The following is a 24,790-nucleotide window of genomic DNA, read 5'->3' as shown; positions in this document are numbered from 1 at the left end:
ACACGGTGTCCTGGAGATGCCTTCGGGGACGGGGAAGACCATATCTCTGTTGTCTCTGATCGTCGCGTATCAGAAGGCCCATCCCCTGGAGGTGACCAAACTAGTCTACTGCTCCAGGACGGTTCCCGAGATCGAGAAAGTGGTGGAGGAGCTGAGGAAGCTGATGGACTATTGCTCCACGGCGACCGGGCAGGACGGAGGAACATACAGTCGTCTATCATACAGTCCCTAACCCACCCACCGGGAAACTTCAATCATGTCCCAGGATGAGAACCCACTCGAAACTGCCCTACGTACCCTCAAGGATGCTACCGATCTAATGGCCGCCCAGGACAAGCGCCAGGCAGCCCAAGACGAACGCCACGCCGACCTAATGGCGGCCCTGGCTGGCAGTGCCAAGCGCCAGGCAGACCAGGACAAGCGCCAGGCAGACCACGACAAGCTCTTTACGGAGGCCATCGCGGCTATGTTGGCCCTTGCGGCCATGAAGGCGGGCCTGCTCCTAGGCCCGCCCGCCCCCAGGCCCGCCTGCCCACAGGTCCGCCCACCTGACGGCCCACCCACCGGCCAACTGGCCCTCCGCGCTCAGGACGCGGCACAGCCGGGGGACACACCACCCCACCCAGGGTGCTACATTGCAGAGCCAACTCTGCCCACCGATGTTGGAATCCAGCACCCAGACAACGAGGCCCATGAGCACCCCGCCTCACACGGCAGGGACAGCAGCATACGCGGTACCCCTGCGCCAGCCCCCGACACTACGGTCGACGGGGGGAGGAAGATCGGCCCCGGCCTCGACATGGTCGACCGCGGCGTCAGCACTCAAGAGAGAAAGCTGGCAACGAACCTCCAATCAGGAGAGTTCAAGGGAAGGCCAGAACCACCCCCCATCCCACTGACACAGGCCAGCAGTGCACTGGATGGGTCAAGAGAGAACGGTGCGAGGGCTAGCCTAGGCACACCCTCGCCCACCCGAGACACCTGTCGTCCACCCGACTGGCCCATCAGCAGGAAGGACGACGGCGACCCACAGGGTCTCTGGCTATCTCCAGATACAAGCCAACCGCCATCATGCACCAACCATGGGCCACGCCAAGCGGACAGCCAAGCGACCACTGAGGACGTTCAGCTTCACGATCCGAACGCCCTCAAGGCGCCAACTGCCGCAGTGCCAACGACCGAGACGGCGACTACCTCTGTCTCAAGTACAGCTCTAACTGCTACAGCGCTGGCAGTCAAGACTGCCTTGGTCCCCGCCCCAAGCGTGAGCATACCGCTAGAGACCAAGAGATACGAACCTAGCATCGCGCAGACAGGGAACAAGGAGAGCACCACTTTAGCCCCAAGGAGTGGCCAAGTCGCCACGCCCCACCTTGTCCCTTGTGTGAACTCGCCTCGAGACGAGCACGCGCAGGCATTACAGCAGCAGACCATCACCGGGAAGACATCCCACCCGGCGCCCAGGAGAGGCGATAACGCCCTGCTCGATGGAAAGCCGCTGCAGATCAACGAGACGAAACCGAACAAAGCCAAGTCGACTAGGCTAGGCCGGCTAGGTTTAGCCATTCTGGTAATCTCACTGACAGCCGCAGCTGTTCATCACGCTGGGACGGCACGGCCCAGGCAACCGCTAATGATCACCGCGGGCCATCAGAAGATCAGCGTCTACCAGAGGAATGACTGGTTGGCACCAATCGACTCGAGTACGTCCCAGCCTGGCAACCCGCCAGGACCACAAACGAGACCCGGCGCAGCCAAGGCCGAACTCCCCGGTGGAGAGGGCCTTAGATCAGTCATGAAACAGCAGGAGCCAGTCATTGTTTGGACACTCCCAGCGGCCGCTAGCTGGACACGATCCCACACCACGTTCAAACGCCTCGTCCTCGAGATCCTATGGTGTCTGCTCCATTCATCATTCCAGATGCTGTAAGACCCCTGACCAACAGGTCCCGCTGACTGCAAGTCAGCAGCGAAGTCGGCGTTCCGCAGCCTAGTACCGTCCGACACCCCAGCCCCGCCCCGCAAAGGACGCACCAAGGCCACTGCGTTGAAATAACGCAGGGGGGGGAGAGGAACAAACGGAACAAACAACAGCGACAGCGCACGCCGACAAGATGAATACGCTACAACAGCCCAAGCATCGTTGTGCAGCTCACCTCCAGCACTGATGCATCGCCACCACTCAGTCTGGACGACAAGCCCGAAGAACAGGTCAACACTCGAGCAGAGTCTGCGAGAGCACCCCAACAAACCTCAGGGCAGAGTCCGAAGGAAGCCTCACCGCACACGAGGCCAAGGCCCGGAGCGGCGACGGCCGCCACGGGTGTGAGGGGGGGAGCTCGAGGGAGGATCCCCCATCTGCACTACAGCCGCAGTGCCAAGGCCCCAGAGCAGAGTTGCACCCAATCTGCAATACCAGCGACGCACCCAATCTGCAATACCAGCGACGCAAGCCGCCCCAGAGGAAGTGGCGAGTTCGGCGCCGATCAGGAGGAGCCATCCTGGACCCCAGGCTTTTGAGCCACGCCTGATTCGGACACCGGATCGCTCTCCCCATGGGCCAGCCCGATCCCACCAGTCACCTGCCCTACATCCCCGGTTCTACATCGACCAGGCGCCCCTCGTGAAGAAGCCCCAGACGCAGTCATACAGCTGCATCTACCCACGGCACACGACGCGGCAGTTCGAGTCCCAAGAAGCCGATAGGCTACAACCGCAACGACCAGAGGGAAGGAATAGTGAAGCTAATAGCTTCACTAAGGGGGAGTGTTACGAAGGAACGGAGCGCCTCTCTGACATCACAACCAGGACGTCAGGAGTGACGTCAGGAGTGACATCACTCTTGACGTCCCAGAACCATAAATACATGCCTACCGCAGGTCCTAACTGGAAGAGACCATTACAGCAACAACAACAGACTCAGACGCACCATACCTGACTCTGCCAATACTGCGGCTCAAGGAAGACAAGTAAACCAGCCTAGCCTTGTCTCCTCGGCATCTCTCTCCCAGAATCCAGATCATACCAGATCTCGGCCACAGCCAGTCTGGATCCATGTGGAACTCCATATTTGGGCAACGCTGACACATCATTTATATGATATCAGAGATTCACGGGAAAGCCACACCATTTCTAGAACTATTTCTTGCTCAACTTTATACTAAAAAGGCAAAAGGCCTTTAAACTTGTTCGAAGCTTCACGGACAGGAATAGGTCAAGATGAAGCTGAATATCGAGGGCCTCCTGGTGTACTTCCCCTACGACTACATCTATCCAGAGCAGTACTCCTACATGCTGGAGCTGAAGAGGACTCTGGACGCCAAGGGACACGGTGTCCTGGAGATGCCTTCGGGGACGGGGAAGACCATATCTCTGTTGTCTCTGATCGTCGCGTATCAGAAGGCCCATCCCCTGGAGGTGACCAAACTAGTCTACTGCTCCAGGACGGTTCCCGAGATCGAGAAAGTGGTGGAGGAGCTGAGGAAGCTGATGGACTATTGCTCCACGGCGACCGGGCAGGACAGCAATGTTCTGGCGGTGGCCCTCTCCTCCAGGAAGAACCTCTGCGTTCACCCCGACGTGTGCTCTCTGCGCTACGGGAAGGAGGTGGACGGGAAGTGCCACAGCCTGACGGCGTCGTACATCCGCGCGCAGCACCAGAGTGACCCCAGCAAGCCCGTGTGCCAGTTCTACGAGTCCTTCGAGGCGGTCGGGCGCCAGGCGCCCCTCCCCGCCGGCATCTATAACCTCGACGATCTGAAGGACTACGGCCGGAAGAAAGGCTGGTGTCCTTACTTCATGGCACGCCACGCGCTTCAGCACGCCAGCATCGTGGTATACAGCTACCACTACCTCCTGGACCCAAAGATCGCAGACTTGGTGTCCAAAGAGCTGGCCAAGAAATCGGTCGTGGTGTTTGACGAGGCTCACAACATAGACAACGTGTGCATCGAGTCCATGAGTGTGAACATCACAAGACGCACACTGGACCGCTGTCAGACCAATGTGGATACACTCCAGAAAATCATACACAAGATAAAAGAGACTGACGCAGCCAAGCTGAAGGACGAGTACAGGAGAATGGTGCAGGGCCTGAAGGAAGCCAACGTCGCCAGGGAAACGGATGTCTATATGTCAAACCCGGTGCTGCCGGACGCAATCCTCCAAGAGGCGGTGCCCGGCAGTATCCGTACGGCAGAGCACTTCGTGGGTTTCCTGAAGCGCTTTTTGGAGTACCTGAAATCCCGCCTGAGGGTCAACCGTGTGGTCCAAGAGAGCACCCCGCAGTTCATCAAGGACATCTTCGAAAAGGTCTGCATCGACCGCAAACCTCTCAGGTTCTGCGCAGAGCGGCTGCGGTCTTTACTGCGGACGCTGGAGATTGCCGATATTGCAGATTTCTCTCCCATCACTCTCATCTCTAACTTTGCCACCCTGGTCAGCACCTACACCCGAGGGTTCACCATCATCATTGAGCCCTTCGAGGACAGAACTCCTACCATCGCCAACCCCGTGCTGCACTTCAGCTGCATGGACCCGTCCATCGCCATCAAGCCCGTCTTTGAACGATTCCAGTCCGTCGTCATCACGTCTGGAACGCTCTCTCCTCTGGACATTTATCCCAAGATACTCAACTTCCGACCCGTCACCATCGTGTCTTTCACCATGACCCTGGCACGGACGTGCCTCTGCCCGCTGATCGTGGGCAGGGGAAACGACCAGGTGGCCTTGAGCTCCAAGTTTGAGACCAGAGAAGACTTTGCTGTGATCCGCAACTACGGCAACCTGCTCCTGGAGATGTCGACCGTCGTCCCCGACGGCATCGTGGCGTTTTTCGTCAGCTACGTTTACATGGAGAACATAGTGGCGTCCTGGTATGAACAGGGCATCCTGGAGAATGTCCAGAGGAACAAGTTGATATTCATCGAGACTCCAGACGCTGCGGAGACCAGCATGGCCCTGGAGTTATACAACGAGGCGTGCGAGAACGGCAGAGGAGCCATCCTTATGTCAGTGGCCCGAGGAAAAGTGTCCGAAGGAATAGACTTTGTGCATCACTTTGGTCGCGCCGTGATCATGTTCGGAGTGCCGTACGTTTACACGCAGAGCCGCATTCTCAAGGCTCGCCTGGAGTACCTCAGGGACCAGTTCCAGATCCGGGAGAACGACTTTCTGACCTTTGACGCCATGCGCCACGCCGCTCAGTGCGTGGGCAGAGCCATCAGGGGAAAGACTGACTATGGACTCATGATCTTCGCCGACAAGCGCTACGCCAGGGCCGACAAGCGCGGGAAGCTTCCCCGGTGGATCCAGGAGCACATCAGCGACGGCAGTCTGAACCTCACCGTGGACGAGTGCGTCCAGCTCTCCAAGCACTTCCTGCGTGAGATGGCTCAGCCGTTCAGACAGGAGGACCAGCTGGGTCTGTCTCTGCTGACCCTGGAGCAGCTCCAGTCAGAGGAGATGCTGAAGAGGATCGCTCAGATCGCTCACCAGTCCTGAGGAGACGCAGAGACGAAATATAATGTTGCAGGCCTGATGATGGCGATCTTCAGTTCAGGTTCAGGTTCAGTTCACAGACTGTTGTGGTTCACAGACAGGGGTCACACTCAGGATTAGCAGAGAAATTACAACAAGTATGTTGTAATTTAGAGCAATTGTTCTTAACTGGTTCTGAACATTCTGTGTTTAGTGTCAAATATAAAAATAGATCCCAATATGTTAAATAATACAGTATTCCAGAATAGAGGTATTGGTTAGAGACCCTACCGGATTGAGATACCAGCCAGTAGAGAACCACTGACTTGAAACTACTTTATAGGCACTCTATAGACTTGCATAATGTAAGAAACATCTGTTAACTCTGACTTCCAAGTAGGATAAAATCACACTCGTTCAGTGTATTTATATTGGCCACATGACATCTTGTCGTCATTTAGTGCCCTAAACAAACATTAAAGTCCATAGACTTGGCTGGCAAACGATTTACGTCATAAGTGCTCCAAACAAACATTAAAAGGTCTATAGATCTGGCTGCCACATATACAGTATACATATATATATATATGAGCAACCTGGATTTAATAGGACAAAGTCAACAACCCTGAAAATGAAAATGTGAAAATCAGGATGCGTTCTGATTTTACCTCTCGACTGCAGTCATGAAAGGGCGGGGAAGAGCTTTGGGTTTTAAGCCATTACACAACTGATATGTGGGATGTGCAGAAGTTGGTGTACCTCACTAGTATGCATTTTTCTTCTTGCACTGTATTACAAAAACATTACAGCCTTTTCTGACGAGGATAATGTGGAAAATATTAAACGAATAGTGTGTTGCATAAAATACAGCTGGTACACTTAAATGTAATGGTCTAGCTGTCTGACTGGACATTTTCAATTCACACACAATGTGGTTGTTTTGTTACTGTTGCTGTTTGCTTAACAATAATTATTAATCTGTTTTGTGTAAAGAGCAAATTAGTCATATGTGGGTGTGGCCATGATCCATTGGTCATTGGTTGAATGAAGACTGTTTGTTTCTGAACCTACTGTATTTCTACAAAGATTTATTTTTCTTTCTTAAGTTACGGTATATCTCTTTTCCAAGCACAAACTGAGGGAATATAAACTAAATTTTATATTTCATTAATAAAACCATTACACCAGTCATGTTGAATGTGAACCGGTCAGACATTGTAGTATTAGATAAACAGCCCAGTGTCTTGTTATGCAACACTACACACATGAATCCTAGCATCTATACAGTGGGCATAGGCGAAAGATTGTGAAAATAGCCGATCTACAAGGTCACAACGCAATGAACGCATGGCCACACACTGTGCATTGTGAGCTTGTAGATCGCCTATTTTCTGCGAAGTGGTGTAGAGGGTAAACAAGGAGTGGAAAAGGCATAAATAAAGGGCAAGGGCTCGCACCTCACGTTGAAGCGAGTTGCGAGCCCTTGCTTTTTTTCTACGTTATCCGTTTTTACAGTTTGTCTCAGCACCAGGACTGGAGGATGTGCGTTACATATCTTATTCCGAAAGGTATAAATAAACCCATGGGGGTCTGTACATACTTAGCACTCTGTGGAACATGTCCCACCAACATTTGTCCGCCGTTTGTATTCCAAGTGACAAATACTGTAAATCCTCTCTTGATTCTAGACTAGAGGGAGCCTGGCCAACTGAAGTTCAGTATATAGGATTTAATACAGTCCTTCCACACAGTCACCAGCGGACAAAAGTGTGCAATAACGAGGGTTCATCATCTGCGATTACCTTCGCACAATCAAACCGCCAGCATGTGTTCCTTATTACAGAAACCAGTCCTTAAGAACCTAAAGATAATTGAGGCTTTAAAAGGAAGAATTTCACCCTAATTTCAAGCAGGCGTGGCACGGAGCCAAGCTTTGAAAAATATTTAGACCTTTTAATCAAGTGAGAGGTACCTCCTCTGTTATTGCTGACTCCCCCCGTCTCCGCTGTATAGCTATCATAGCTGCAGCTGGAAGGCCCCATTCATACTTTGTCGTGCAACGGTGTCGCATGACTCACTGCTATAGGGTTAGGAACCTTTAGAACAGCCACTCACTACTATAGGGTTGGGAACCTTTAGGATTTAACCATGCTGGTTCTTTAACCACTCTATAGGGTTGGGAAGCTTTAGGATTGAACCATTCTGGTTCTTTAACCATTCCTTCTTAATGTGCGATTCCTTAACGGTTCCCTTTATCGATTCCTATAGGGGGATCCAAATGGACCCTTACAGGTTCCAATCTTGGAACCGGGTCGTGTGTAAAAGAACCAGTTCTGGGTACCAACCCTATACTCACACAACACGTGAGCTTGTAGTTCCGCTATATTCTTAGTCCGCTCTCGGCCTACGACGCTATCGCGCGACGGACCATAAATTAGGCTTAAGGGAGCCCGGCCCTATTGTTCAGGCAAGCGAGGGGCTGTGCAGAGGTCACTTGCATTTTCACAAGAGCTTTGCCAGAGGGGTCGAGGAAAGCATCACGCAAACCAGTCTGTGTGGTGTGGCTTTACACTGAAGGCTTCCATTCTAAAGTCACATCATTCACACTCTATTACAAAAGGGGATAGATTAGATTAAGTGAGATTACGTATAGAAGGGGTCCCTCAAAGGAGAAAAAATAACACGCTCAATACTTAGCAGACGAGTCAACAGTGGGATTAAGGCAAAAGACGCGTTCAAATCCAACTCTCTGCCTCTACACACACACACACACGCACACAACAGCTGTCTTTCCGCGGGCTCCACTGTTTTTTGCAGTCATCTCATATGTTTCTGCTGCTTCAGTCAGATCTGATCTCACTCCATGACATGAAGAATGCATTGCTAGTAGTACATCTTCTATTCATATACGGAGAAAGATTTATTGAAAATACATCGAGCCAAAACATATATATAAAAATGGGGGAATTATCCGGCGCCCAGCCTCTGTCAAAACGTCATCCCCATCTCCCTCTCTCTCCTGCCAGGCACCTTGTCAGGGCTGTTTGAGTCTGTGCAATAACAACTACCAAAACCACCACCACCACCTAAATACGCTCAGAGTGGTTGCACACTCTAATATGATTAAATGATCTGTGGTCTGGCGTCACTCCCAGCACCTCTCCCATCCATCCTCCTCCTCTGTACATCTCCCTCACACGGAAACACACACACACAAACACACGCGCACACAGATTCCGCCTCTCTGAGCCGTGTTTTGAAAATAGACGCTTTCGTATTAACAGTCAACAGCGAGGGTTGACAGCCAGGTACTGTTCCCTAGCTCCTCCATCCATCCATCCATCCATTCACCTCCCAGTGACTGGATATCTATCTGCACCCACCACATGTCAGCAGCAGGCCTGTGTGTGTCACCGAGGTGCAGCGTGCACCAATCTCGCGGACACATGCATGAGGAATGTCGTGCTGCGACCCGACGCATGCGAGAGGCATATGGTGCTGCTGTGTGGGATGGACGCTAATCTTGCCATCCGACGACAAAGCTCCCTGCCGGAGGAAGGCTGTTCCACAGGAACAGTGTGAGCCTTTATAATGTTTTGTGTGTCGTGGCAAATGAATCAATACAGCATGAAAAGCATTGATAGGAAGGAGAGCGAGAAAAAAAACTAAACATGAGGTGTTTAGTGGCATGCGGTGGGCGGCATCGATGAAACAGGAGTTCACCGTTGAGATACTACAAGCTCCCAGTGACACACTTTTACTCACGGAGAGTGCCGACTCGACTCTGCCCTGCATTCTTCTTACTCAGTGAAAAATAGCCATACCAGCGCAGTGGAGTTCATTCTGCCGAGCACAGACAACACAAAAAAGGACCTTGAGTGAAACCTTCACCAAGCACCCCCCCCCCCCCCACACACACACACACACACACACACACACAGTCTCCACCAGGCCCGCTGAGAGGGATCACTAGGGTTTCTGACTCACTGGCCTTTTCACGGTCTGTATACTTGAGAGAGAGAGAGAGATAGAGAAAGAGAGACAGAGACAGAGAGAGAGTGAGAGAGAGAGAGGGCTTTAATTCCGACTGGACTCATTCTTTCAGGAGTTGCTCTGCCCAACAAGCGGAATCCCCAGGCCAAATCAATAACATTATGACATTACACACGCCATCTAACAGCCCTGTTTACCAGACACGTTTTAGAACATGCTCCTGATTTTTACTGAAGGCTCAAGAAAAAGAGTGCAAGCTTGCAACAGAGAGGTCTTTTAAGTGTTCCTGCTGTGATATGCGGCCAGATGGTGCGCAATATTTCGGGCAATAAAAAAAACCAACCATCTCCCATATCGCCTCTGTGTTATCCGGGGCGTAATACGCGCATCTATAGCCTACATCATGTGCTTCAGGAAAGTGTCAAGACATGGGAAGCTATATCGGTGCTATATATATATAATGCACAAGACATATTTTAGTGCCTCACAAGCGTGGCTACGGCAGAGAGATCTGCAGCACCTCGTTTGGTCTCTGCACACAGGTCGCCTGGCCAGCTAGAGTGCTGCCTGCTGGTGGTAATGAGGCCTCTTGTGTGTCCTCCGTGATCTGAGGGTTGAATAATTTCCCATGTGGCACGGCCATTTCCAGCTTCCGCCCAGCGCTCTCACCTCGTCGGCTGGGCAGAAAGACGAGAGCAAAAGAAAACTCCCACCCTCCACGAACAACGTGTTGCCATTGTCAGTCCACTCCAGTGCCACACGCACACACACACACACACACACACACAAGAGGACGCACTTCATACAAAATAAGCTTTCCCAGGAGGGTCTTGTTTGGAACTGATAGACTAAATTGACAAGTCTTTATTTATAGCCACACAATTACACGATTACATTATGCAGAGTTTTGTTTTCTTTATGCCGACACATTTTATTTTAATGTAGTTATGCACCTCTAAACAGTGAGGGCCATGTGATGTGTTGAGCTGTGCCACATAGCCAGCTGAATGGCCTTTTTACTCCCTTTAGTTTTATTCTCTCTCTCTCCCCCTCTCTCTGTCTGTTTTATTCGCTCTGCCTCTCTCTCTCTCTCTCTCTCTCTCTGCTGATGCTTTTCATTGCTCAGTAAGAAAAAGAGAAGAAAAAAACCCAGAGTTAATAAATGGTCTACTTCACGACCCAGACGCACGTGCTGGGTTGCAGATCTCGGTTTCAATGTGTCTTTTGTTTGACGGCTGGTGTTTCAACATCCTCAACTTGAATGGAAGAAGGTCAGCATGGTGCGGGTCTGCCCCGCCATGGTTATTCAGGAGCTAAACCTGGGTGGGGGCCCCCGTCCCGAGGAGGAGGTGCAGGATGGGGGTAAAGCTGACCTGGGGGTCCCGAGGAGGTGGTGCATGATGATGGGGGTAAGACTGGGAAAGGGTTAGGGTTGGGATGCGGAACTATAGAGATCGATCAGCCACCCATTTAAATCGGCCCATTTTCACTCCAAAGGACTCGATCGGGGTTCTGGCAATTTACCCGATCTGGAGAAACCGATCTTTTATTTATACCATTTATCTGCATCTTTGTGACAGGCCTAAACATTCTCCCCCTCCTCCCCCCACACACACATACAGGAACAGTTTTGACATATAATAATTTTGGAAATATTCAAATTTTCCCCACAAGATCGGTATCAGCCAATCATGAGAAAAATAATCTGTGTTCGGGATTGCTCCCAAAAAACCTGATCAGAGCACCGAGGAAACGGAGGAACCGGATCCAACATTGAGGAACCGGGAATTGGTTCCGTCACATTTGGAACCATTTCTGGAACCGGTTTTAATTACAATTGTCAGAGCTGGTATGTGGACTTCACGTCTGCTATGCAAAATGCAATACCGGTGGTTCTCGAACCTTTTAATTTCAAGGACCACCGTAACTCTGAGAGTGTACAAATGGAACAGGGGACAGGGTAGAAAAATCAACTCCGCCTACATATCTCTGACAGTTACCTCCGAGTCCTGATTGTAATCAACTAACCGATTGAGGGTTTGAAGTTTCCCCAGATGTCTTTTTACCCAGACAAGAAGGGCTCAATCACGGCTTAATCACACATGCCGTCAAAATTGCTCGCCTCTTACACACTTCCTCACAGATCCTATAGGTCGTCCTGTGTCGGCATTTGAGCGAGGGTACCGTATAGGGGAACCATCGGTGCGTGCGGGACCACGTGCTTGCACTTACCTATTAACCCATTTAGACCTGAGGACGATTCTACAAATGCTTTCTAAATCCTGACAGTTTTCTGAAGAACCCCATGTTTCTATGTCAGTCGTTCTCAAACATTTTCATGTCAAGGACCCCTAAAAATATATGTAATTGGCTGCCGACACCCCCATCTGAATATATGTTGTTCCAGTGACCCCCCAGAAGCAGATTCGAGTTAAAAACGCTCGCTCTGAAAGAATATATTAAAAGATTTGCGCCACATTTTCACAAAAATAGCAGACCTACATCATAGCTATGATCTGCTATTTTTCAATAGTTAAGTATAACACAATGCTTAAAACACCAAAAGGGATTCTCGCCCAGAATGGGTCAAAAAATAAATAAAACATTAGTAGATCTGCTGTGTCTGTGTGTTTGTACTGCACTGGAAATTATTTGATTGGCTGGAAATTATTTGATTGGCTGAGCAGGAAATGTGATGTATGATGGTGTATGATGACAAGAGCGCCCCTCACTTCACAGTGATCTTTTAAAAATATTGGCAGCCTTTCGCGCCAAAATACTACTAGACAATCCCAGAACCTGGGGACGCCAGTTTCAAAGTGGTTAAAGATGGCAGTTTTCAATCATTGCCATTCCCCACTGTGCAAGCCAGGCAGCCAAACTTGTACATTTGCTGCTCAACACTAAAACCTGTGTGATGTGCATGTTATGTGACAGTTGTCTGTGTTATAGTTTTGCGAGTCCAGTAAAGCAGCAGCATTGTTAACATATTATTGTTAACACATCCTACAGAAGTCAGTGTACATTGAGCCAGACAGCAGTGTGTAGTGGCATGCACAGGGAGTCGGGGACGTAAGGCTACTCTATATCTGTTATCACTACACAAGTTTCAAATGACCTACGACAGCTGTGTCCAGACAGGCAGGGCGGGATCTGTGATATGTGTGTGGGGAGTGGACCTGAGCAAATCTGTGCCGAAGTGGTTCAAGGGGTAGAGTGGCCGGTAGAACAGCCGAATGGGAACCGCGAGGTTCCCAATTCGATCCCGGGCTCCCCCAGAGTTAAGTGTCGAAGTGTCCTTGAGCAAGACGCTGCCTGAATGAACCCCTAATTTGCTCCCGATGTGCAAGTTGGGTGACTTGCATGGTTTCCTCCGCCATCGGTGTATGAATATATGTGTGAATGGGTGAATGTAATGCATAATAAATAATAATAACAATAATAATATATGTAAAGCTTTGGATAAAAGTTCTATATAAATGCACCATTTACCAAAAAAAGTCAGAGGAATGAACTTTCCACTGAGAGAGATGTCTCTCTCCTGCATGTACCTCTTTCCAAACAGAGACACAGCCTGCACTTGAATGTGAGCGTTTATCCCAAATCATGTTTTAAGCAACGTGAACAAGCATGACTATGTAATACTTAAATGCCACTATTCAAACCACAACCTGGGCTGACTTTCTAAAATAAATTACCTTTCTCTCTGCCTCCCTTTCTCTCTCTCTCACACACACACACACACACACAACACACACAGTGACAATGGTTAAGAGAGCTCATGAGCTCTGTAGTCTGGCTCACTTTTTTCCACTTGGCTGTTCTTTTGCTTCCTGGACAGATGTACAGGCAATGAAAGGGAACCTAGTTCTGTACGAGAGGCCCTCAGTCCCAAACGGACCCATGCAGACAGCAGGAATTCTGGGAGTCAACTTGCTAAACCCATATGAAGCAGTATATTAACCCGCAGCAAAAAGACAATATAAATAGCCTATGTAGTATGTAATGCTGTGTATGTAATATCACATTTTACACAATGTGGACATTTCGTCATATTTATGTACAGTATGCTATTTACAGTTCCCCATATAAGATACCACCATCTAATTCAAACACAGTGTGTATATACACACGTTATATGTCATGATGGCATGCATTGACATCAGCCACTAGCCTTATTAACAGTTAACCACAGCGTGCAAATATCCACAGCATTTCGGTACATTTGGGGAACGGCGATTAGACGAACCAACCATGTATATACACAATGTCCAAAAGTATAAAGCGGCAACGGTCCACGTTTAAATAAATCTAGCATCTCTCTCGTACACAAACACAGAGAGAGAGAGAGAGAGAGAGAGAGAGAGAGCGAGAGATATCGCGGTTTGATTCATTCTTAACAAACAGAACACAACGCTACTCGGGGGGGCTACAATGTGTATACTATAGCCTACAAGACGCTTAAAGATCAACGCGGCATGTTATATAGCTGGCGAAATGCACAACCAACCAACCAACCTGCTTCAACACAAATCGGGGCAATTCGCCCCCCGATGATCGCCTCCTCGCCACACACAGACAGACCAAGAAGCACAGGAGAGGCAATAATAAACAGTGGCTTTCCTTTACTGCAGCCAGGGCTACAACAACGACACACAAAGCTTCCTAATATCCTAAACGCTTCTTTCAAGTGGCCACCACTCTATTGTTGAGAAACAAAATCTCCGCCAAGTGTGGAAACAAAACCTATTTTCTTTCTTTCTCCCCACAACAATCCACAAGAGCGAAGAAGGTGCGCATTCAACGCGAAAGACAGACACCCCACAACAAGAACAATCAATGTTTAAGTTGATGTTTTTTTTTTTTTTACTTACCAGATTTCAACCGGGGGGTAAAAAAAAGTCCGTAATATTTTTGTCGGGTCTTGTGTGTGGGTGATTATTATTTTTTAAATATCTTCCCCTCGCTCTGTGTCTCTGTCTCGTCACAGCCACTAAGAATGGGCTCAACGTCAGTGGGTGAGTAACTGAATCAACTAGCAGAGAGCACAGTAAGTTGAAGTGTCAAATTACATTGGCTATTCTATTACCAAAGGACCATGCTTGGTGGTTCACGACAAAATGTGTCGCGGATTTTTTTTTCTTTTTTTTTTTTTACAGTGAGGAGCCATTAGCAGCAGCGCGCACAGCACAGCCAGTCAGGAAGGAGAAGTGTCGTTCAACGATACTGTGCGTGCGTGTGTTTTAACCACTTAAACCCCTATATTTGTCTGGAAAAAATAAATAACGAACACGATCTCGCAACTGTGCTTAATTGGGCCGCCGCCCCCCCGCCCGTGTCTTCACCAAAGATAGCCGATCTGCAGAAGCTGATGAGCACTGTGTGTGAGCTTGCAGATCGGCTATTTTTGGCGTTCGGGGGTTCAAGTGGTTAACTTAAACTATCTGGGCGGTTTGCCTAGTAAAGCGGTAACCTTGATTTTTCAATCACGAATATTTGTTTTTTGTAATTGAGGAAAAGAGCATTTTAAGATGGCGATTCATCAGCATGTTTTGTATAGGCTAATAGGCGTTAATTACAACATGATTCACGTTTTATTTATTACGATTTTTGCAGTTTATAAAATAGACACAATTTACTCATAACAATTCAAGATAACGCAATGAAGGATTATCTATCAATATTATTATTATTAATTATTATTATTCTTTCTTGCCGTTGATAATGATGGATCGCCATGCTCAGGACAATGATTAAGACTTTTCATGCCATTTTCTGTGTGCATATATATATATATATATTTTAAATGCCATAATAGCAGTCGTTCGTTCCCTCTGCATGCTGCAGCCATCATTAGGAATCCGCCGCCACACGGAGAGATGGGTGCCACCCTCCGTGTTTTGCAGGTCACCGCTCTCCGTCTGAATAACAAAGACATGTTTGAGAGAGCAGAGCGGAGCGGAGCGGAGCGGAGCTAGCAGGCAGAGCATCAGCAGCTAGCAGGCAGGCTGGGCTCACTGCTGACGTCAAGGAACTATGACTGTGCCAAGCAGCAACTAGCCCCCCCCCCCCCCCTCCTCCTCCCAGCCGACACACACACACACACACGTGTGTGACATTAAATCATTATTAAATTGGCCATTTCCATCTAATTATTAATTATTCAGTTAATTGTACGCACAAAAGAGTACCGTAATTTGCCTGATTCAAGTCATTCAAGCCCCTGCCTGTCTGTGTGTCTGTGCATATACCCCCAGCTGTCTGTCTGTGCAAGGGGGAGGGATGGCTTGGAACAATAGGCGCCATTTGTCCTGCTAAAAGGTGACAGGAAGCATTGATTTCACTCTGTTCCGGGCATGTAAGCCATATTCCAGAATTGGCTAATAGGAATAATATATTCCACTTATTGAAATCGGGGAAAAATCAAGCAAATATTGCACCGTGATATGGAGATTATTTTTTGATTCAAGGACACCAAAGCCCATGTCAATGTAATTGAGTTGCTAATTACAATAAACCCCTCTTCTTCTTTATCGAGCGAGAATCCAAATAGCGTTTAATGAGTACGGGGATACATGTGTGTAAAATGCACGCACGCATGCACGCACACAAACAAAAACAACAACAATCAAATCACAATAATAACATAGCTTAACGATTTGCGGTTACATCGAGGCTAGCGTAGAGGCCACAGCCCGTATCCAAGAACAGCGGGGCTCTATTAAAAAACGGAAAATTCAAATGCTTTAAGATATGTGCTGATAATGAACTGAGACAATTAGGTTAAAACATTGTATTATCATGCATATAAACTGACATCTATAACAATCTATTAAATTCCTTTCTTGAGGTCCACTTATCGTCATATATTTGAAATGTTATAGTTACACACGAGTGTGTGTGTGTGTGTGTGTGTGTGTGTGTGTGTGTGTGTGTGTGTGTGTGTGTGTGTGTGTGTGTGTGTGTGTGTGTGTGTGTGTGCGCGCGCGTGCGTGTGTGTCTGCGTGTGTGTATGTATGTGCTAATGTGCATGTTAATTTAACTGAGTTCAACACTCCTGCGTACTCCTAAAAAGTAAATGAATGTATAATGTTGCACTTAAAAGAGAGAGAGAGAGAGACAATGCTGGGGACGACAGCCCAGTGAAATCTGTGGTTATGTTATATTGTTCACTGACATGCTGTGAAGACATACTGTGTGACATGCTGTTTGAAAATTCTTAGCACATATGACTACAGTACAGAGCAGGGCATCTTGATATCATGTCTTCCCACATCTCATCTCCAGTATAGCAAAGGGGTATATTTCGTTGTTGTCGGGCATAAACCGAAACCTTGTATCTCCATTATTATTATTATTATTATTGTAGAATGCAATCCATGCCAATCAGGAGATTTGATAAAAGTAATAAGAGTATTAATCCAGAATGATGACTACTAATATGTTATACCAGATTTTAGCTTCCCTCGCCACCGCTTGCTTCCATGGTAGAAGCAGCCGGAATCCCGGTACTACAGATCAATGTAACCCCGTCTCCCCAGATAGCCATCTTCGGAACCCCTGCTTCTGACCTATGCATAACCTCTAAACAAGCTAGTGTGATCGCATTCTGCTCTCATTGCCCGTCGCCAAATCTTATTTATCTGGAAAGGTAGCAAACCACCGCCAACCACATCTTGGCTACAAGATGTCATGCTATTTCTGAAATTGGAAAAAAATAAAAATTTACAATCAGGGGCTCAACCGATACATTTTTCTATTATTGGCAGCCATTCATCACTTACTTTAACAACTTCTGACACCGTCACATCCCCTATAAAAATTAAAACCCTGTTTCAGAACAAATCCCCTCTTACCCTCCTCAGACATTATCTGTTCAACGGGGGCACTGGGGGGTGGTCGCCCGGCAGGCTAGGAGGACCTACACTCATGTCAATTAGAGGCCAGACCACACTGTATGGTAACTGAACTCCACACTGTTTTCTTTTGTTTTTGTATATTAGTCTTTTTCATGTGTGATATTAGGTTGTTTTTTCTTTTCTGTATTTTTACAGAATATCTTTTGTTGTCTTTATATATATATTATTTATTATTATTTATTTCCTGTTTGTCGTTTGTTTTGTTGTGTATACTTACCAGTACTTTTCACAAACCACGCTTTAAGTAACGTATGTGTATTTGTGTTGTCTTGAGGGGGGAAAAAAATGAAAAAAAGAACATTGACACTTGCTGTAGAACTCACCATGAAATCCCATTTGTCAATAAAAAAGAAAAAAAGAAGCAGTCGGAATCCCAAATCCTCTGTGCACACGTGCAGTCTTTAGTGGCTTTAGGGCTCAGAATGGGGTAAAGTACGATGTTGGGAGCTTAATGAAACATTAATTCGGCATCCCGGTTACCAAACTAATGATTATTTCACTAGAACACGGCCGCTTATCACTTCCGGGTCATGCGGCCGGATAACGGTTCTTCGTGTATTCTGCTGTCACTGGCTCCACACTCCAGTGGCGGTATTTTATTTGCGTGTATTTTATGTCTTGTTGATGTTGATTCACATAGGAGGTTTCCCCCCGACAGAGTGACGATGTGTTTCCACTGTGAAGGGGACCGACTGTGGCATGATGACATCCTCCAAGATGACAGACCTGTGTGATCACAGCGTTGTAACACCTCAGCTCTTGAGATGATGACGACGTGACGTAGAAGATGCTCTAGCATTCTGCTGCACAGCAGGGGGCACACCGGTCCAAATATAGTGGGGAATGTTCCCCCTCCTTATCCACTGGGTTAAGGAGCAGACACGAGATAAAATACAGCAGTAATGGAGTATATTATTAATTGTGAGAATTTATGCTTTATGCATATTTATTAGCAAAACCAATGACAAAATAATCTTGAGAATTGGTTTTAGGTAAGGGCAAAGAATGAAAATGACAGTTGACGTTTACAGAAACAAATAGGTCACAGTATTACCAGGTGACAAAAGGCGACGGCGTGGTTCAAATTTGTACAATGACCTTTGCAGCCTACTCTGCATATCCCGTCACTCCACGTGGTGTCGGCCATCTGATTAAAACGCCGGCGCAATTAAGACGGTCGATCGTTCAGGGAAAATCTGGCCGTAAGGCACACCTCACAGTGCAATATCGACTGCAAGGCCACTAATGGCGCAGGAACGCCATGTGCTGTATTTCCTCTGTTAGTGCAGTCCATAACATTTACTCAGACCAGCACCCCCCTGACTCTTCCAACAGAAAATCCACGGGCCAGATGGCTGCCATGAAGATGGATGGGCTGTATGGGGCTCCACCATGCAGCAGCACTCTGGCTCTCACATTATGTTCAAGGGGTTTGGTGGCGAAATCAAGAGCAAGACTGAGGTTAACCACTTAAACCCTCCTATACTTTGTGGACTGGGGTCCCCCAGGGGACTGCGCTCGGCCCCCTCCTTTTTTTTCCTTCTACCTCTACACCAGTGGTTCTCACAACAAACCTTTGCATGTCAAGGACCCCCAAATTAATGTATCTGGCCGCAGACCCCCCAGAAAATATATTGTGCAAGTACAAGATTGGTGTTTTTAAGCCTATAGACATTAAAATTAAAATACATACAAAGAAAAGCAAAGCTGGTAGATGTTAAATGGACATTTCTTTCACCGCTGGAAGAAACTGCAGTCACTCACTGTTAATAGTATTTGTAGTAGATAACAGTACAATTTGAAATTTGCACTCTATGGCCAGAAAAATAATGAAGTCTGTGTGTTTGACGAGGGTTTGACTGGATAGTTGAATTCCTACAATGACCACAATGCTTTGGTGCACTGCCCCTCCTTGTGGATGGTGCATTTTCAGGACAAATCTTCGTCAAGAAGATGGCGACATGACTAAAATATCCTAAAACACATATTACACACATAAAAACCCCAGGAAAGCGTTTGTGTCCTAAACTTAAAATAAGATCTGGATGCAAAAGGGGTGTAGTGGGACTTTAAGTTAAGGGGTTAAAGTGGTTATACAGATTTTGATGCCATCCTTAAGATAAATGCACTACGTCTCTGTATGTACGTACGTCTGTAATCCCCATAACTCGAGAACCGTTCGTCCCACTGACTTCAAACTTGACACACGCGTTCCACACCACCACATGGAGTGCAGTGTCCGGCCTTGAATCGGTGGGATACAATGTTGTCCAGAACCACCACCAAAGGCTCTGGTCAGGCTCTGCCAGTGAGCAGCTATTACATTATGAGTTGCTACAACACGCGTTCCACTACTGTACATTACCACAGGGAGTGCAGTGCCCGGCCTTGAATCGGTTGAATACACGATTGTCCAGAACCACCACTAAAGGCTCTCTCAGTTGATGGACCTAAATGAGCTTAAGTCCCCTCACCTGTAGAATTCCCAGCCTCTGCCTCAGCCAAGTGATTACCATGGCAATCCCACACCTGCCATTTGATTACTTAACCAGTCCACTTTTCACAGTCAGTTCATATTACTGATTATTATAAAAAATCACAGCTGTCGTGACCTGTGTGAAGTGAGGGGCGCTCTTATCATCGTACATAATCATACATCATCTCATTCCGGCCAATCACAATTTGCGTCCTCACCTTCGTCATCAATGTTTGTGTTACGCAAAATTGTCCATTCATTGTCAAAGGCATTTAATGTTTGTGTTAGGACAACATTTGGGTTACACACACCAACAGCTGGACATAAGAGGCTCAACTAGAAAAAGTGCCCCTCAGGGCACAGGTCTCCACCAGGGCAGGTCAGGTTGTGGCCTCCTGGTGGCGCTATAATAGGCCAATGTGAAAAGGGTGACATTTCATCTTACGCCTTGGATGGCAATTGGATGATTTGAGGCATTTTGTTCCAAAAATGTGTTTTGCAAAAATCCACCTGTTTGTGGCGCTATAACAGGCAAATGTGAAAAGGGTGGGCCTCAGCCTAGTAGGAAAGTCAGTGAAAGATTTCACGTAAATTGCACGCTCTGTGCATTTGAGGCTTTTTGTTCAAAATGGGCCAATCCTGCAAACTTTGAAAGCCAATGTTAGCCAATTAGGATGGAATCTGAAATATCGGACAGATACGTCATGAACACATGACTATAGAGATAATGTGTAACGATTAGCGGGATTCTTGGACAGAATCTGGAGGAGTAAGGAGTAAAAATGTGTTTTTCAAAAGTCGGCCTCCTGGTGGTGCTATAACAGGCCGTTCTGGAAAATGTGGGGCAGAGGTTCAGCATTGGCATCGAGGGAGTGTGTGAAAAATGTGGCATCGACCGTGTTAACGGTGCCAGAGATTAGCTGGTAACAGATGGACAGACGGACACACGCACACACACACACACACACACACGGACAAAACATACTCTCTCCCCATGCTTTCGGCCTGGTGGAGACAAAGATACTACATTTACACCCCCCCCCCCCCGCCCCCTATAAAACATACTCTCTCCCCATGCCTTCGGCCTGGTGGAGACAATGATACTACATTTACAACTGAGAATCCATATTCCATATGGAGGCAGGCGGTTGCCAAAAATAGCCGATCTACATGCTCACCATTGAGCTTGTATATGCTCACCATTGAGCTTGTAGATCTACATGCTCACCATTGAGCTTAATTGTATATGCTCACCATTGAGCTTGTAGATCTACATGCTCACCATTGAGCTATTTACGGCGAAGCGATTCGTTTATTGTTCATTTCAGATCCCCATCAGTCACTGCCCCCCCAAAGATTTGCGGCAATTTTCATGATAAAAAAGCAGATCTACAAGCTCCTAGCACGCCACAAAGTGACACGCTATGAGCTTGTATATCTGCTATTTTTGAACAGCCAAAGTATAAAATAATAGTTAAAGTGGTTAAAAAACAGCAACAAATGTAACATGACATACTGTAGGTGCTTTCCCATTTTTAATGGGACACAGCTGATCTATTGATTACATAACGGTATTGCAAAGGAGGGGAAAAAAAGAGTACCAGTGGGGGGGGGGGGGGGGGGGGGGGGGGGGTGTGTGTGTGTGTGTGTGTGTGCTGCGTACAGTATGTGCGTATTTACTTGTGAGCTGTTTTTGTTTGTTAATTTGTTTTAACGTTCGATGCCCTAAAATGTAGATGCAACCGCATTTCAGGGAAATGAGAAAAACGTATCGCTATAATTTTGGACCTCGCCCGACACAACTCCCATTGCTGCTTAAAGCAAGCACACAATGTGAGCTTTCAAAGTGTTAGGGGAGCAGGAGGGAGGAGGAGGGAGAGATGTCTGTGTTTTCATTTACAGTTCCCACCTGGTTTATGAATGAACAAACCGCCAGCAGACTCCAGAGGCCGGCCCACATCCTCCAACCAACCAACCAACCAACCGGCTGGCTGCGTTCCAGTCATAATGTTCTGTGTGCACACTTGACTATGCCAGGGCAGTGGTTTTTCAACCAGTGGTCCGGGGACCACCAGTGGTCCTTGAGGGGCTTCCAGGTGGTCCCAGGCTAAATGATGGAGAGTTGGTAACCTAATTACCTTAGATCTTTAACTCTTACAGGTCCAAGCGTAAAATGTATATATATGTATATACATATATATACATATATATATATATATATATATATATAAAGATATATAGGAAATGAAGAAAAGGGTATATTTACTCGCGACCAATACAAAATTGGTCCACGACCCAAACATGGGTCCCAACCCACTGTTTGGTAAACAGTGTGAGGTCAGAGGGTAGGGTGTGGGTTTTCTTTGGTGGGTAGGATGCTTCTTTTTGAGGAGTAGACGGAGCCAATGGAGAGGGGGCAGTGATCGGCGTAACACTGTGACAACAGCAATGGAGAGGGGGGCAATGATCAGCGTAACACTGTGACAACAAGCACATGTTTCATTGACATCCATTAAAGCTCCCATGATTCCCGTTAGAGCAGAGAGCAAGGGAAGGAGAGGCTGTGTTGCCATGTCTGCTTATTATAAGCACCTTTTGGGCTTGTTTATCGTGTGAAGAGGTAGATATGCTTATTTGGGCTAATTGTTATTTAAACCAGTGGTTCTCAATTACTTTCTTGGCATGAACTAAAACATTTGTGCCAGGGAGACAAATGTATGTTCCACATTTTGTCAAGATTCTTCTTTTAAAATAGAAAGCTCACAATGGATTAAACACTTTGGGAGCTTGTAGGGGTGCATGCAACTCAAACTATTAGATTATAATAAAATAAATACAAATGTAATAACACAATCCATTAATAATCCATCTCTATTTTGGGCATGTCATGTTTACACAAATTGTGAAAAAAATCTCAAAACATTGAGTTTCGAGTTTGTAGATTGCATATTATTTTAATAGAATACATTTAAAACTAGACAAAGTGCCAATCGGCACAGGTCTCCACCAGGGCAGGTCAGGTTGTGGCCCTGTTATAGCGCCACCGGGAGGCTGATTTTGAGGAAAAAATTGTGGCATGTCGTCCTCGGCCTAGTGAAAATGTGCGTGTATAATTTAACGGAAATTGCACAGTGTGTTTGTGATTTGTGGCCTTTTTTCGAAATGGACGAATCGTGTGAGCTTTGGAAGCCAATCTTAGCCAATCAGGATGGAAGATGGGAAATGGTGCCGCTCCGTGTTGATCACATGACTATGGAGATAGTGTATACCGATTTGCGTGAAATTTGGATAAAATCTGAAGGAGTAATAATAGAAAATGTGTTTGACATATGTCGGCCTCCTGGTGGCGCTATAAAGAGCAGATGTGAAAAATTCCAGGCAAAGGTTTTTCCTTGGCCTCTAGGGAGTTGGCATACAAAGCTATCCACAGATCCGTGCAGTTAGAGGTAAAAACAGTTTTCGGCCAGTTATAGCGCCACCTTGAGTCTGAGTTGAAATTGTTCATGTGGCATTTCGTCCTGGGCCTAGTGGGAATGTGGGTGCACAATTGCAGGGAAATCACGCGATGTGTTCATGATTTGCAGCATTTTGTTTGAAACTGAGCACTCCTGTGAACTTTGGAAGCCAATCTTAACCAATCAGGATGGAGTCTGAGAAATCTGAAAGACCCGTTTCGTTGAATGGCTCTAGAGAGACTGTGTACCAATTTGCGTGATGTTTGGACAAAATCTGTAGGTGTACTGTGCAAAAACTTGTTTTGCACAAAGAGGCCTCCTGGTGGCGCTATAACAGGCCGTTCTGGAAAGTTTGGGGCAGAGGTTCATCGTTGGCATCCAGGGAGTGTGTGTGCAAAATTTGGCATCGACCGGGTTAATGGTGGCCGAGATTAGCTGCTCACGGACACACGGACGGACGGACGGACACACGGACGGACACACGGACGGACGGAGTGCAAAACATACTCTCCCCACATGCCTTCGGCCTGGTGGAGACAATGAATATCAAATATCTAAATACTGAATCAAGCTAATCTGTCTGGGAGTGCTCACAAAAGCCTAAGTAGACGTTAAAATGACCCTAAACGTTGTTTGAAAGTGAAATGAATGTCCCTATAGCCACTAAAGGCTACACACATGGGGCGTGTTAAACAAATTATCAGCACATCGTTGCCTGAGATTATCCAACCAAGTCAAGGGCAAAGTTTGCACAACGACTGCCCGGGTGATTAAACATACATTTCCATGTGTTTCTATGTGTTCAAATGCAATATGAAAATGCTTTGTGAGTGCAGGTGTGCAACAAGCAATACACGTGGAAGGAGGGGGAGGGAAAGGGATAGTTAGAGGAGTACAGAGTTTGTCATTTTTTTGTCAGTCCACACCAGTTGGGAGTCAAGCAGCTCCTCTTGGACCCGTTTAGAGTTCATCGTTTGTAGGATCGCTCTCATCAGGAAGAAAAGTGACCGTCGGAACAAGAGACTTCACCAGAACACCCGACTCAGAGATCTGAGACACTCTGCTGGCATCTAAACGTGTGAGATCCTTAATGTGTAGAATGGTTGTTGTTTTCAGAAGAATGTTGAGAATAGTTGTTTGAGACAATGAACTCATTGTGAACTCAATGAACCTATCCCATCCCTAGCTGACTCATGAGTCAGCTAGGGATGTTAACAGTTCATCCAAAATCGAGTCGTCGCTAAGAAATTCTTCAGTTAAACTTAACAGTTAACAATTGAAAGAATTGCAGTTCTATCATTGGGAGGTTTGTAACGTTGTCTGCATGTGCACTCATAAAAGATGCGATTGCCTGGCGCAGTATCTCAAATTGTCAAATATTTGATTAAGAATATAATATGGCTTTTGTATTCTTTCTGTATAAACAGCAAAACGTAGATCTTTATGTTAGACATTGAGGGAAATTAAGA

The 24,790-nt window shown here is 47.0% G+C and overlaps 2 protein-coding genes across 4 annotated transcripts in view; one reads left to right on the top strand and one right to left on the bottom strand.

The window, feature by feature from the left end:
- The window catches only part of LOC310875082 (zinc finger MIZ domain-containing protein 1-like), a 235,131-nt gene extending 220,670 nt beyond the window's left edge, over positions 1-14,461 (bottom strand). For 2 of the 3 annotated variants that reach the window (XM_083788135.1, XM_083788138.1), the window contains exon 1: positions 14,346-14,461. The gene's annotated coding sequence lies outside the window, so the exon portion shown is untranslated. Of the gene's footprint in view, positions 1-9,243; positions 9,310-14,345 lie in introns of those variants that run through there. The other variant, XM_083788136.1, reaches the window with a different exon arrangement.
- On the top strand, positions 3,220-5,502 carry LOC310874342 (general transcription and DNA repair factor IIH helicase subunit XPD-like; the record flags this gene model as incomplete). Its single annotated transcript, XM_083787113.1, has 1 exon — positions 3,220-5,502. The coding sequence occupies one exon, from the start codon at positions 3,220-3,222 to the stop codon at positions 5,500-5,502; it is 2,283 nt and encodes a 760-aa protein (XP_083643239.1).
- Positions 14,462-24,790: the final 10,329 nt, after the last annotated feature.

Source organism: Protomyctophum parallelum (assembly GCF_964188405.1).
Source record: "Protomyctophum parallelum genome assembly, chromosome: 17".
NCBI lineage: Eukaryota > Metazoa > Chordata > Actinopteri > Myctophiformes > Myctophidae > Protomyctophum > Protomyctophum parallelum.
Note: the sequence above shows the minus strand (reverse complement) of the source record. Positions and strands in the feature narration are given on the sequence as shown.